This window comes from Amphiprion ocellaris, chromosome 24, assembly GCF_022539595.1.
Source record: "Amphiprion ocellaris isolate individual 3 ecotype Okinawa chromosome 24, ASM2253959v1, whole genome shotgun sequence".
Classification (NCBI taxonomy): domain Eukaryota; kingdom Metazoa; phylum Chordata; class Actinopteri; family Pomacentridae; genus Amphiprion; species Amphiprion ocellaris.
This window is the reverse complement of record NC_072789.1, coordinates 2,818,694-2,834,842: the sequence shown is the minus strand read 5'-3', so window position 1 is coordinate 2,834,842 and position 16,149 is coordinate 2,818,694. Positions and strand designations below refer to the sequence as shown.

At 39.0% G+C, this 16,149-nt stretch overlaps 1 protein-coding gene across 13 annotated transcripts in view; it reads right to left on the bottom strand.

The window, feature by feature from the left end:
* dmd (dystrophin) overlaps positions 1-16,149 on the bottom strand; it is a 315,328-nt gene that overhangs the window by 101,092 nt on the left and 198,087 nt on the right. For 11 of the 13 annotated variants that reach the window (XM_055008380.1, XM_055008391.1, XM_055008386.1 and 8 more), the window contains 11 exons: positions 14,383-14,544; positions 9,821-9,931; positions 8,170-8,343; positions 7,931-8,086; positions 6,582-6,752; positions 6,090-6,269; positions 5,199-5,321; positions 4,283-4,453; positions 3,735-3,857; positions 3,369-3,503; positions 1,996-2,148 (listed from right to left, as the gene is read on the bottom strand). In XM_055008380.1, the coding sequence (XP_054864355.1) occupies positions 1,996-2,148; positions 3,369-3,503; positions 3,735-3,857; positions 4,283-4,453; positions 5,199-5,321; positions 6,090-6,269; positions 6,582-6,752; positions 7,931-8,086; positions 8,170-8,343; positions 9,821-9,931; positions 14,383-14,544 (1,659 nt within the window). The other 2 variants (XM_035947307.2, XM_055008389.1) reach the window with 2 other exon arrangements.

The window sequence follows — 16,149 nt, the reverse complement described above, 5'->3', positions numbered from 1 at the left end:
TCAATCTATAATTGAGGGACTTTTTAAGTCCATGGGATATATCTTCCATACATTTTTATTATAAGTAAAAAAAAAAAAAAAGAATGTTTTTTATGTTCATTCTGATCATGTCTTTACAAATTCCATAATTCTTTATTATGGAAACAATCACATCAATAAAAAGTGACTGGATATCACTAAAATGTCAACCCAATAACCATCTGAATTTAATAACAACCACCTTCTAATTAGATAAACAATAATAAAATGAGCTGATTCAGAAATAGTTTGGATTGTGTTCTTTTTATTAAGTTGAGATAATCATGACAAATATTTCTTTTTTGGCAACATATCACATTTTAGATGGAAAAGAAGAAATTACATAATTTTCAGCTAAGTTCTCCGTTCCAAAAACACCTCTCCAGGAAGTGTGTTAATTCCAGATCACATGACCTGCTCCACATGATGTCATTTCCTCCTGAAGAAAAGACTGGCCAGACTCCAAGGCTTTCTGACTTATTTAATATAAAGTAATGTGTGAGTCAAGTGTGGATTTATGGCATGTCAACAGGTTTACTACAATATCTCTCTAAAACTGCAATAATGTCAACTATGACACAAAAAGTCCCACAATTATATATTAACCCAACTGCTATTTTAAATTTGTCCACTGTTCTGCCACAATATATTATATATTATTAAAATTTCGCTCATTTTTCTGAAGAAATTTCATGTTGCTCATAATGATTTGTAAAAAGATAGTTCATTAAATGTTTTCAGACTGTACTTTTTTGCACAAAAACAAAAGGAAACATTTTAAGTTGCGGTTATTTATAGGTTATTATGCTGTGATTTTACTGGTCCGGCCCATCTGAGATCAAATTGGGCTGAACTGAAATGAGTTTGACACCCCTGGAATAAATAGAAGTGATTGGAAACTTTGAACAAGTTTTGAAGGGCATGTTCTCGATAGTAAACTGCTAGAATTAACAAAATTTGAACTTAACATTGAGTCATGTTTATTTAAACATTTGTCAAATATCGATATTAAAAACATATGCTGTAAAATATCTAATATGTACAGTAAATATTGATATTTATCCTGCTTGGTATTTTTTAATGATATTAACCCTCCTGTTGTCCTCATTTACCAGAACCAAAAAATACTGTTCCTTTCTCTGAAAAAAAATCCAAAAATTCATCAAATTTCTCAAAAAAATTGCAAAATCTTCAGGAAGAAAATTCTTTAAAAGTTTCCCTTAATTTTTTTTTTTGTACAAAATCCCCAAATTTGGCTAGAAATAAAAAATTTTTAAAAATTTAAAATAAAAATTGTAAATACTTTCAAAAAAGGAATACAAATCTTCCAAAAAAATCCTAAAAATATCTAAAATGATTCCATGTATATCAGTAACAGTTCTAATATTTTCAGAAAATATTTTCAGAAAAAAAAATCAACCAAAATCCAACGAAATTTGCTGGATTTTGGTTGATTTTTTTTTTAATGTTCTTAAAGAAACATTTCTCTTTTTCCACCAAAAAATGTTCAAAAAATTTTCAAAAAATGTTGAAAATGTGGAAGTTTTCATTGTGAAAATTACATTTTCAAACTTTAGAACGGGTCAATTTGACCCGCAGGATGACAGGAGGGTTAAAATGAGTTAGAACAGCCTTTACTGGTAACAAGAGCTCATCTGCAATTATTTTTAATATGTAAGATGAAGACGATGAAGGACAATTATTCAGAAAATCCTCTTTCCATGTGAATAAAATTGCAAAAGCCTTGACATGGACCCTTTGTCCAAAATATACAGAAAGAAAGAGATGAGAGAAATGAAGAAAAGAAAGAATTTTTCAACAAAGAGTGACAAAATATGAAAGACACAGAAAACATGGGACATAAAGTGGAGATGAAGATGAAATCCAGGTAAATAGAGAGACACAGTTCAATAAAATGCTTGTAGACTGAAGTGTGTGTCGGAGTGTGTTTCAGTGTGTTTGTGTGTGTGTTGTCACCTTGACCCTCTCTCCCTCGGGGGGGTCGGGAAGCTGCTCCACGCTGCGCTGGATGTCGTCCAGCCAGGCCAGCAGGTCATGTGACTTTCTCCTGTACTGGTACCACTGGGGGGCGATGGCCAACGCCTTCCTGTTCCTCAGGACACGCAGGTCCTACGTCAAAGGGAAAACACACACCGACACACACACATGGAGGGACATTTTGGACAGACTGCTGCTGTTTTCATGTGGGATTTGACTTGAGAGAGTCGATATGTTTAAATTCTTGTCAAAACAACCAAACTTGATGTTGAAAAAAACTCAATAAAAGAGAAGAAGTTCAGAAAGGAGTTCATGCTTTTTTTAAGGTACTGGATCTACCTCGTCATCTACACCACTGTTCAAAAGTTTGGGGTCACTTAGAAATGTCCTGATTTATGAAAGAAAAGCAGTTTTTTTCAATGAAAATAACATTAAATGAATGATAAATCCAGTGTAGACATTGTTAATGTGGTAAATGACTATTGTAGCTGGAAATGTTTAATGGAATATCTCCATAGAGGTACAGAGGAACATTTCCAGCAACCATCACTCCTGTGTTCTAATGCTACATTGTGTTAGCTAATGGTGTTGAAAGGCTCATTGATGATTAGCCAAACATGAACAGAGCCCTCGCCCTGCTGACATTTATGTGTTTGGAGAGAAATCCAAAAAAGAGGAGGAGGGGGAGGAGAATATGGATGCGGTCGAAGTAAGTACTAGTTAGCATCTACTAGCATTTTACATTAGCATTTACTGTTATGGTCTGTCATTTTCCAACAAAACACACTTCTTCTTTGTTTAAATCCCACATACTAGTTTTGACGCGTTTTTCCAATCATCTATCTGGGTTTAGCTCCAGTGTGGCGCTGATCAGTCCGTCATTTCATCCTGCATTTCTACTGGTTAGTTAGTTGTCGTAGGTCGCAGCAGCATCACACTGTGAGACGATCACCCCAAATTTCTGACTGTCAGAATTTTATGGCAGCTTGTCTTTGGTCGCCATGACAACGGCCGTCCTTGAACCTGTCTCACAGTGCGACGTAGGACCACAAATTTAGAGGCAAGACCAAAGACATCACCACAATTCTCTCACGATTGTTATCTTTCATCTGGGACGGCTGAGAATCGCAGTAGCCACCTTTAATCACTGCAAAGAACTACTCGTGGATTTTCTGTCGTCAATAAATCCTCCTGCCTCTGAGTGCTGACTTCTCCTGGTGATTGCTTTTGAAAATCTTTAAAGAAGCTTTTTGGACACAGTCAAGTCTTAGACTCTGGTCCATGATTTGGGACTTCATGTCACTCTACACAACAACACAGTGTGTGTTTCATTCTGGTAATGTGTGTGTTACCTTGACGGTGTTGTACTTGCTGTTGAGCTGGTTCTGCTTCAGTCTTATCTGTTCTCTTTTTTCCTGATCTGGGGCTCTCTTCTGCAGATTCTCTCCTTTCAACAGTAATTCTTTCACTGCACCTTCCTCACAGTCCTACACACACACACACACACACAGACACACACACAGACACACACACAGACACACACACACACACACACACACACACACACACACACACACACACACACACACACACAGACACACACACACACACACACACACACACACACACACACACACACACACACTGTTTGTAAGGTGCACAAAGGAAGCGAAAGGAAGGAATAGCGCTGATTGTCCCATTGTGTGAAAGTGAGACACCTTGTCCTCTTGAAAGTCCTCTTCCTTCAGGTTTTCCCCCTGTTTCACTTCCTCCTCCAGGAGCTCCAGCCAGACTTGTGCTTCGCTGTGGTACTGCTCGAGCTCTTTGGCTGAAGCCGCCGTCTTCCACGCACAAACACACACACACACACACACACACACACACACACACACACACACACACACACACACACACACACACACACACGTGCACACACACGCAACGAAAGCAGGGTCATTAGTGGTTGGAAGTCTATTAAAAAAGCATTAGAGTACAGTTAGCCTGAGAGTTTGAAGTCTATTTAGTGTGACTTTGAAGTAAATTTAGAGAGTTTGGAATAAATTTAGTGAGTTCAGTCTTCTTCGCGAGAGTCTAAAGTAAATTAATAGAGACAAGATTCAGGATTGTAGCATTTAAAAAGACAGATTAAAGAGAAAGTCCATTTAAAGCTGTTTACAAGCCAAAAAAATGTAATTAAATCCTACTAGACTGCCTGGGTTGTTGCTCTAAGACTTTCAAAGTAATAGTACTGTTTTAATTCCCCTACCAGTCCAGAGGCGACACGCTGGGCGATGGTGTCGAATCTCTGGTTGAGCTGCTCCACTTTGGGTCCCACCTGGGCCTGGCAGTTCTCCCCCCTGGTGGACATGAGCTCCTGGGCCAGAGCCCTCACCTCCTCCATCTTCCCTCTGGTCAGCTCCAGCTCCGCACGCAGCACCTGCAGCACAGCAACACCGATAACCAGAGCCTTTAGCAAAGGAATGGAAGCTGAATATGATCATGTTTCCAAGTCATGTATGCCTCGCTGCATGTCGATGTGTCGATATAGAACGAAACTAAAAACTAAATAGAATTATCAGTTCGAACAATAAATCAAACACACCTAAATTCTTCTTTGTAAAAGAAACTGAAAACGCGTCCCCATGTTCAAGAAAATTGACTGTTTTGGATCCAGTTAGTTATTTATTTATTTATTGATGTATGAATTAGAATTATTACTCCGCCAAGGATCGCTGCAGAGTTAAATGGCGATCGGCGTACATTTGTCCATCTGTCTGTCTGTCTTTGTTTTGCTAGTGGTAAAATAACCATTCCTTCCATGCTTTCATTGTGAAGATGTATTTTTTTTTTTAATGCTACAGGCTTTTATTGTTGGCACCATTCCAGCAGCACAGGAAGTGTTTATCTAAGAAGCGGTTGCTTGAAATGAGGAAGACGCTGCTGAAAAGTCCCAAAATTCACATAAGGATGGAAGGAAAAGGTTTACACTCAGAAACACCCTCACAATTTAATCATTTGTTCCTTTTATCATTTCTGACGGATAAGTCCCGATACGTTGGTAATAGGATCGCAATCATGTGATCGTTAGCAGGCGGCTGATGTAGTGTTCACTTGTTGTCATGGTTACAGTGACGCCGTGCCGACAAACAAATATGAAACACAAAGAACAGAAAGATTCCAACCTTCAGCACAGCGTCGTTGGGCCCCTGGCTGTCGATCTCATCCATCTTTTTCTCCGCTCCATCAATCCATCCGTTCACTTCCTCTATTTCTCCATCTAACTTCTGCATCTGCCGCTGGTAGTCCTGACAGACGAAGCGAGAAACAGAGTGAGACGCAGGCAGAAAGATGATTTTTGGAATTGTAGCACTGTTGTGACAAACGAATACAGGTGCAGGCCATATAGTTAGAATAAGGTGGAAAAAGTTGAATATTTTAGTGAAAATTAGATATATTCTAAACTCATTACACCTAAACTATGTCGAGCCTTCATTTGTTTTAAATTTCATGATAATGCCTTCCAGCTCATTGTGGAGGGTGTCAAGTCTGCAGTCTTCCCCATGATTATGGATGTTTGTAGTGAACCAGACTGAGAAATGGAAGGCTCTCTGCAGGTGTTTTGAGTTAATTAACTGATTAGAGCCCTTCTCTGGACTATGCCGGAGTGTCTAGGTGTCCCTGATTGACATCGCTGTAAAATATTCTAATATTTTTGATTGATTTTGAGGTGTAAGCTGCTATCATCAAAGTTAAAATGAATAAAGGCTAGAAATATTCAAGTTTATCAGGCATGATAGTAGAATTTGAACAATTTTCACTTTAACCCTCGTCTTAAAATAAAACTTTTAAGGGAAACTTTGAAGGAATTTTCTTCCTGAAGGTTTTGCAAATTTTCTGAAATTTGTGGAATTTTTTTTGCTGAATTTCTGGATTTTTTTCAGACAAGCAAACAATATTTTTTGGTGCCTGTAAATGAGGACAACAGGAGAGTTCTCCCATCAGATTCTAATCATACACAGTGCACCTGTAGTACTTTATGAATATCCTGGTATGACTATGATTCCTATTCTGACCAGCAGCAGGTTGAGCCATTCTTCTGCTCTGGATGTGACTGCGATCCAGTTGCAACGCAGCAGGCTGACTTTGTCGTCCACCAGGCCGCCCTGGCCTCGCAGTACGGCTTTGAGGGCGTCGGCGAGGTCCACCACCGCCTGCAGCTGTGGCTGATGCTTCTCCGTCTCCCCATGGATGGACTGAGAGGACAGGATGGAAACAAAAACACATGTTCTTAAAGAAACATTTTTAACATTTCTTATTTTTCCACCAAAAAATATTCAACAATCTCCCAAAAATGTTGAAAATGTGGACATCAGAAGTTTCACTGTGAAAATATATATTTTTTCTACATTTTCAAACTTTAAAACGGGTCAATTTGACACGAGGGTGAACAATGGATCATGTAGCTACTAAGAAGTTCTTCTGCAGAGCATTTCAGCTCCTTTCAGTGCATTTTTTTTTGGTTTTACATTTGAACCTGTATGATTTATGGTGTGTATGAGTGATACCTGAGCCCACGCCACCTCCGCCTCCAGGTTGCTGGGCATGCCGTCCACAGAGGAGCGCTTGGTCAGCTCAGCATCGGTGGCAGCGAGCCACTCCGTCAGCCCGTTCAGCTCTTTACGCAGCTTCCTCGACAGCTTCAGACTCTTCTCCAGCTCCAGTTTACTCTCTGTCACCTACATGAAAACATAAAAATGAGCCCCTTACACTGGGAAAAATGCCCCTCTCAAAACAAGAACAAAAAACTTATTTCAAGGCACTTTTACCTTGAAACGAGTGAAAAAAAAATCTGCCAATAGAACAAGTGAAAAATGGCTTGGTAAGATTTCTTGAAATAAGATCTGATATTTAGAATATTGAGATCTTAAAATTAGCTGGAAAACTTATTTTAAGCTCTATTTTGCCAGGATTGTCAAGCTTAGGTGTATTAAAATAAGACAGATATGCAAAAAAAAAATAAAAAATTAATTTTTCACTGAAAAATAGATTTTTGCTTTCATGTAACCTCCTAATTTGAGATGTATTAACCCTCCTGTTGTCCTCATTTATAGGCACCAAAAAATAGTTTCCTTGTCTGAAAAAAATCCAAAAAATCAGCAAAAAAATTCCCCAAATTTCTGAAAATTTGCAAAACCTTCATGAAGAAAATTCCAATAATTCCTTAAAAGTTTCCCTTAAAAGTTTGATTTAAAAAAAAAAAAACAAAAAAAACCAAACCCAAATTTGGCAAGAAAGTTCTTGTAAATATTTTCAAAAAATTAGTAAAAATCTTCCCAAAAAATCCTAAAAATATCTAAAGTGATTCCATATATATCAGTAAAACTTCTAATATTTTCTTTAAGAACATTCACATAAAAATCAACCAAAATCCAGCGAAATTCGCTGGATTTTGGTTGATTTTTTTGTGAATGTTCTGAAGAAACATTTTTAAAATTTCTATTTTTCCACCAAAAAATGTTCAAAGATTTCCCAAAAATGTTGAAAATGTGGACATCAGAAGTTTCACTGTGAAAATATATATTTTTCCCACATTTTCAAACTTTAAACCAGGTCAGTTTTGACCCGCAGGACGACACGAGGGTTAAACTTATTTTGAGTTTCTTGTAAAATTCAACTCAAAACAAGATAATTTCAGGATTGTTTGACTTAACAAGATATTTAAGATGCATTATCTTAAAACAAGTCCCTCCATCTGCTGAAATGTCTCTTGTTCAGTGAATTTATCTTAAATCAAGTGGGATGAGACATTTTGACGAAAAATAAGACAAACAGACTTGGTAAGATTTAGAGTTTTTGCAGTGTAATCAGTGCTACATGATCTTTGTTGTGTAACTGTGTGTGTTTGCATTCCAACCTGAGCCCCCAGCTGGTTGTAGAGCTGCTTCAGGGCGGTAACTCTGTCGTCCAGCTCTTTGGGCTGCTCCGTCTGCTGCCTCTGGACGATCTGTCGGCCCGTTTTGATCACCGTCTCCACCTCCCCTTTCACTTCACTCAGCGCCTTGTACAGCTTCTGTTGGACACAAACAGGCAGCGGCATGTGACCATAGAACCCCTGCATTCATTCATCGCTCCATCTAAGACTCGGTTACCCACCATGCACTGCTCCAGCTGCGACTGCACCACATCCTGCTCCACGCTGCGGATCTCCAGCAGCCCCACCTGCCCTTTAACCCCGGCCAGCACACGCTCACACTCGGCCAGTCGAGAATCGAAGTCAGCCGGTTTCTGGAAGAGGCGGAACTTGGTCCACACGTCTGCCAGCATTTTCTGAGGAATGGAAACACACACAAGCACAGAACACACTTATAAAAATGGCCCGACAGTGAAGGGGGAAACCTCAAAGAACAAGCTTGGACATGCTGGTGCTATGATTTCATATTAATTTTTGATTGGCGGTAGATTTGAGACCAGATACAATGGATTTATCATTCTTTTTGCTTATAAAATCTGTGGAGTTCCACTAACATTTCACATATTCACCAGGTCCCAGAGCGCTTTTACGCTGCAGTCATGGATTTGTAAAAATAAACAATAAAGCGCACAAAAAAATCTTTATAAATGAGACTACAGGATGTTGCACAACTTTTTTACATTGACTAATTTGATTTGAATTTCTGTATTTTGACATTTATGTGAAAAAAACTAAAATTATTTTCATTTTTTTTTAGGTTTATTGCACTTTCAAGCAATTTATTGTAGTATTTAAGACAGAAGTCAATGCATATTATTAAAAGTTGGGATATAAGGTTTATATTGATGTAAAGAAAAGAAAAATACTACAGAAAATTGCACTACAGTACGGAGAAATGTAAGAATATGTCCTGGTGTGTCTATGCTATCATGCAAATCTCTTAAGCTTGTTATCTATTTACTTGTTGAATAATTTTTCATTTCCTTTCTCTTGGATAAAAATGGATTTTGCAAATTGACTAATTTATGTGTATTGACCTTAACAACACAAATGAAGCTTATTACATATGTAGAGGACGAACAGAACTACAGAATTCTGTAGAATCGTAATTACTTTTTTTTTTTTTTTGAATTATAGCAAGCAGAGTGATTCAGCAACGTGGATGTATATAAGCTACCTGTTCACAGGATCATTCCAGCATGCAAGCAGACCTCACAGTAAGAAGCAACAACCATGAACCAGGGTGAAAACACCTTAAAGTGCAACGCCACCGACAGCCTCTAGGTGATGGCTCCAAGAATGGAATTTTAGAAATTACTGCTCTGGTAATAAGATATAGATACTCATTTAAGGCCCTGATGTCTGCTGTGTTTGTAAATGACAATTGTCTCCTGATTTCACCCTGCCTCTAAATTTTGAAGCCTCTATTTAAAGAATAAACAACTATAATGTTTATGGTTGAGGACTCTTACATGCTGCCACACAGTGTCCTTAACAGTTAAACCTTTTAGTTCCAGTAGCTAATCGTAGCACTTGATTTTTATTTTTCAGACTTGGAATCTTCAGATCTAACCAGGACAGATTTATCAGGCACTACATACAGAATATTTGAAGGTGGGATCATAATTTAAAAGTGGACTATACAATCCCACTTTTACATAACTAAAACACAAAAGTCCTAATTTTGAAAAAACTTAAGATGTGTATTTACCCTACCATATGTGCACTCAATACATGCAAAAAGAAAATGTGGTTTTAACATTTTTTTCAGTGTCCTCTGGCAGTAATTTATACAGTCTGTGAGTCCGTCTCAGTGTGTGCATGAGTGCATACCTGGGTATGGTCTATCTGTCCCATGGTCCTCTGGGACAAGTCTTTGTCCTGGTGCTTCTTCTTCATATCTTCCAGGGTCATTTCATGGCCGCTCAGCTCAGATTGGATTTTCTGTTGAACACACACAAACAGTGCCAAAATAAGAATTAAAAAACTGAAACAATGTTGAAAAATATCAGATCAGAACTATAACTAGTTAACCAAAAACACTCCTGTGAACACGATCATCCTCCCCATGTTCGACTACGGCGATGTCATCTATAAAATGTCACCTAAGTGGCCCTTAACAGGCTTCATGTGTCATAGCCACAGCTTAATGCTGTGGCAGTGCTCTCTCCTCCTCTGGCCCTGCTTTCGCTCTCTCCTCCAGGTTGGTTGCAGCTCTGGTCTGGCGGCAGGTCTGGCATATTGGTAATCAGCAGGTCATGTGCAGGTGGGAGCCAGTGGCTTGATTCCAGCTCAGCTTTAAGAACCGTCGCCACTCATCGTTTGACGCCGGACTGTCCTCGACCAACAGTTAGTGCTGCTCAGCCGAACTGTCTGTGCCACTTGCCTGGTTCTGCTCGTAATCCTGTTTTTGTATGTTTAGAAGCTGACTCTGGCCTGCTTGTGATCATCGGGCTCTGCTGGTTCCATCCTGGGTTTCCTGGCCTTCGTTCCTCCGTGGAATCCGCCTTGCCCTCGGGAAGGATCAAACCCCATCCGAGCTGAAGAGACTCTCCGTTCCTCCCAAGATGCGTAACCATCTGCGCTACTGCTGGACACCTTCCTCCATGCTGTGTGTCGGGACTGGAGCATTTGCTGGAGGAGTGGATGGAGAGGAACCCCTGCCCCAGTCGAGCATCCACCAGTTTGTCAGCCAAGTCTTTAGCCCCAGCGTCACCAGACTATGAGTTTGTTTATGAAAACTAATGTGAGTATGTTCAGTCTGGGCTCTCTGTACAGGTTACGGTAGACCAGGTATCTGGGGGGTTTTTTTGTGTTTGGTTTTTGAGTTGTATTCCTGCCCTGGTGTTACCAGTATTGGGTTTACTTAATTTGTTTCTCTGTATTAGTTATAGTTCTCCGAGCCACTAGAGGCTGTCTAGATCTGTTCCCTGCTTGAGTAGGTTACTTTGCTATTTCCTGTTCCTAGTTGGGATTTGTAGTCCTAAGTTTCTTCATGTGTAAATAAAGCATTGTAAACAGTACTGCTTCCTGCTTGTTCATTTCCTGCATCTGAGCCTCTACACCTGCTGTAACATCACGTCCTTCATCACTCAGCCTTCCGTCTTGCTGTCGGTGTACCTTTCTCCACACATCATTCTGACTTTTACAAACTGGTCTGTTGGCCCTCCCTTTAGGTGACTCCACCACTGGCTTTTACTCATCTACAAGACACCTCAATAACTCTCCAACCTCCTACTCGACTCCCATAACAACTACCACCTGAGGTCCAGACCTCATAACACTTTCTGTCCCCAAGGTTGAAGCTGTCTTTGGCCAGAATTCCTTTCACTTTGCTGCAGCAATTGATTACCTCCAAAAATCTCCTAAACTGTCATCTCTTCCATCACTTCACATGTGTAACTCTTGTGTCGTCCTGCGGGTCAAAATTGACCCGTTTTAAAGTTTCAAAACATGGGAAAAAATATAGATTTTCAGTGAAACTTCCAATGTCCACATTTTCAATGTTTTTGGGCAATTTTTGAGTATTTTTTGGTGGAAGAAAAGAAATGTTAACAATGTTTAAGAACACTGACAAAAAAAATCAACTGAAATCCAGTGAGTTTTGCTGGATTTTAGTTGATCTTTATGTGAATGTTCTTAAAGAAAATATTAGTTTTACTGATATATATGGAATCACTTTAGATATTTTTAGGATTTTTTTTTTTTTGAAGATTTTTGCTACATTTTTTGAAAATATTTACAAGAATTTTCTTGTTGAATTCGGGGGATTTTTTTTTCTTTAAATAAAACTTTTAAGGAATTATTGGAATTTTCTTCCTGAAGGTTTTGCAAATTTTCAGAAATTTGGGGAATTTTTGAATTTTTTTCAGAGAAAAGAATGACATTTAACATTTTCCATTACTGTGTTTATATATTTCTTGTGTGTAAATATCTGTGTATATTTTTATCTTTTTTTTAGTACTATTACTTTTTTTTGACATTTCAAATTGATTTTTTTTAGTTATCTAGACTTCTCTTTCCTTATTCCTAGGGTGACACCAACAGCAAAATCCCTTTTATGTTGTGTACATACTTGGCCATTAAAGCCAATTCTATAATGACAAAGGTCTGATATTATAGTTTTTTGTTTTTTTTTGTTTTTTTTTAGAAATGGAAGAAAGTGGAAATGGATTGGTAGTGTACCTCTCCAAGCGGAACACAAGGTGGCAGGAAGTATTAAGGATAGAAAACAAGGAGCCCGAAAAAGTTTCATGACTTGTAAACCTTCTGTCATCACACGTTTCTACACACATCCTTGGCCTCTGTCACCCATCACTCTCTTTAAAGTGCCCTCTAATCACAGACGCTCATCCATGACGCTCTAATCCAATCACTCTCTAATCCTCCTGTGTGGGTGTGTCTCCAGCTGAGAGGAAGAAAGTGAGAGGGAAATGTCATCCTTTGCACTGGTGGTCTGCAGAACACGTGGAAATAATCCCTCCTTCTCTCTCTCTTTCTGTCACACGGCCGTCAATCATTCTGTCGTTACAGGTCGTTATTTCATATTTTATAATCGACTGTCTGATTATTCTGGAAAGTGTTGAAAAAAACAAAGGCACGAGAGGGTATCTGGAAGAAAGAGATGTTAGAAGAAGAGTCAGAAGGATGTGCAAAATATGAACAAGACACAATATGGTAAAAACATGACATAAAATGACAAAAACGAGGCAGAAAATGGCAAAAATGAGACACAAAATGGCAAAAATGAGACAAAATGGCAAAAACGAGGCAGAAAATGGAAAAAAAGGAGACACAAAATTACAAAAACGAAGCAGAAAATGGCAAAAAGGAGACGCAAAATGAAAAAAACAAGGCAGAAAATGGCAAAAACGAGACACAAAATGGCAAAAAGGAAATGCAAAATGACAAAAACGAGGCAGAAAATGACAAAAACGACACACAAAATGGCAAAAACGAGACATAAAATGGCAAGAATGAGACACAAAATGACAAAAATGAGACAAAATGGCAAAAATGTGGCAGAAAATGGCAAAAACGAGACATAAGATGGCAAAAATGAGGCAGAAAATGGCAAAAACGAGACACAAAATAACGACGAGACACAAAATTACTAAAACGAGACACAAAATGGCAAAAACGAGACACAAAATGACGAAGAGACAAAAAAATTACTAAAACGAGACACAAAATGCCAAAAAGGAGATGCAAAATGGCAAAAAGGAGACGCAAAATGCGAGACATTGGATGTCCAAAGCAGCTCATGGCTTAACTGTGACCACAGACGGAGAAAAAGTTGCTCTTTGCTGTTGAGTTAGACTTGATAGATCTGTTACTATCTACAATCTATGTCCAATATCTGCTCCCTCTCTTCTTTTGCCTTCATAGTTACGTTAGACAAGGCTAAAAGCTTGACGGTGGTTCCTGACTCAACCAAAACCTGAGTCAGTAAGAACCATTATAACCTGCAGAGTTACCAACAGTAACTCTAAAACAGCTGTCCTAGTCAAATAAATAAAGCATCATGTTACTTATTTACTAATTTAATACCTCATTAAAGACGTAGCAGGTCTTACTCTAGGTCTAAGCTCTGTCTAAATCACAGATCCACCAAATTCCTAACCAGGACAGGAAAGGTCAGGTTCAGTTAGGTGCAGCTGAAAATGCGTGATTTGGACAGACATGGTATGTTCTTCACAATTTCTAGATGAGAAAACAAACAGAATTTGGATCCTATCCCTCTAAAATTTCACGAGGATGAAGATAATGGCAAAATAGATACACTACCATTCAAAAGTTTGGGGCCACAGCGCAGGGTTTTGGTGAAAACATGACAAAATTTGAATTTAAAACAAAGTGTATTGCTATCAAATTGAAAGACAGTGCTCTTGAGAAAAAGAAAAGATAGAAGACAACTTTTGTACTCCATGTGACAAGAAACTATTTTGAAAAAAAGAGTCAAATAGCTTAAATTCGTCCTGTCCTCACCATGAGTTGGAGCCAAGTTCTAAAGAGTGCAACGGTCCAAATACACTACCGTTCAAAAGTTTGGGGTCATCCAGACAATTTTACTCCCACTTTTCTCCATGTGCTAACATAACTGCACAAGGGTTTTCTAATCATCAATGAGCCTTTCAACACCATTAGCTAACACAATGTAGCATTAGAACACAGGAGTGATGGTTGCTGGAAATGTTCCTCTGTACCCCTATGGAGATATTCCATTAAACATTTCCAGCTACAATAGTCATTTACCACATTAGCAATGTCTACACTGGATTTATCATTCATTTAATGTTATCTTCATTGAAAAAAAAATGGTTTTCTTTCAAAAATAAGGACATTTCTATGTGACCCCAAACTTGTGACTGGTAGTGTACATTCACAACTTTTACCTGAGCCTCCTGCGGTATCTGCTGGGCATCGATGTGGTCAGCCAGGTAGGCGGTGAGGTGGCGGTCTGTGTTGGCCAACGCTTCCTGGATCTGCCTCAGTGCCTTGTCGTTCTCCTGGGCCCACTGGATGCTCTTCTCCAGCTCCTTCTGCCTGAGCGCTGCCTGGAGAAAACACAGATGCACAGAGAAAACCGGCCATAAATAGGAGACACGTGAAGAAACTTCTTCAGCTGACATAAATCCCCAAGTCAAATTAATGACTTTGCTTTCGTCCTCTGAACATACATAACTGTTGGTTTTCCAGCCTGTGTGGGTCACAATGGAGGAAAAAAGGTCATACATAGCATCTAATCACACTTAACATAAACAAACACACACATACACCCAACACAGAACCACACACACGTGCTCACGCTCCATCGTTCTCGCTGTGTACCATCTTGCGGGTCGGACTCCGGCTTTTCTCCAGCATGTTGTTTCCGTGTGAGCCACCGAGTCAAAGCAACAACCTGCCGTCTGTGCAGCCTCAGCTCTCCTGGAAACGACCGCAGCGCTTCCCGTCATCCTTTAACAGGTGACCGCCTTCCAGATTAGCAAGTGAACGTACCAATTACATCACACCTGTGCGGCCTCCAGTGTGTGATACAAAGAGTCACGGTAGATATGCAGCCACAGGTGAGCATGCTAATCCTATATAGAAGGATAATGGTTCTAAGTATAGCTCTAAACCAGTCTTGTGTCACATAGTGTTCTCCCGATGTTAGCAGTGAAAGTTTTTTGCGTTCTCTCGCTCCTGTGCTATAGTTTATAATGTATGAAATGACAAATTGAGTGAGATTAAATATTTAGACAAACATTGATAACAACCTTCCCTGTGGCAATGTACTCCATTTTTCTGGCAATTGTCAGCTCATGAATACATATTCTCATTAAACACTCAGTTTCCCCTTATTACTTATTTTCTCTCCCTCTCTCACACAAAGCAAAAGCAGTGATGGCGAACAGGAGAGATAAAGGATCGCTGAACGCTTAACTGCTTTGTGTTGCCAACGCCATTGGCGAGGCGTGAGCCACACTTCCCCTTATTGGTTTTCTGCTGTTACAAGACGCTAAAATTAAACACATTTTTGATGTAAAGAACTGAAGAAGGAGATGTGAAACAACCTCTTTTGTTTGCAGTGAGGGCTGAATTTATCTGCACCTGAGTTTAAAACTGGGACAACGATATAATGAGATTGTTGTAAAGAGAATGAGTCATTGTTTACACTACCGTTCAAAAGTTTGGGGTCACTTAGAAATGCCCTTGTTTTTGAAATGAAAAGCAGTTTTTTTTCCAACAAAGATAACATTAAATGAATCAGAAATACAGTCTAGACATTGTTAATGTGGTAAATGACTATTGTAGCTGGAAATGTTTAATGGAATATCTCCATAGGGGTACAGAGGAACATTTCCAGCAACCATCACTCCTGTGTTCTAATGCTACATTGTGTTAGCTAATGGTGTTGAAAGGCTCATTGATGATTAGAAAACCCTTGTGCAGTTATGTTAGCACATGGATAAAAGGGGGAGTTTTCATGGAAAACATGGAATTGACTGGGTGAGCCCAAACTTTTGAACGGTAGTGCATTTGGACCGTTGCACTCCTTAGAACTTGCCTCCAACTCATGGTGAGGAAGGGTTGACACTAAGCTATTTGACTCTTACACTTTTCTTTCTTGTTTTTCAAAATAGTGTCTTATCAGATGGAGTAAAAAAGTTTTATCC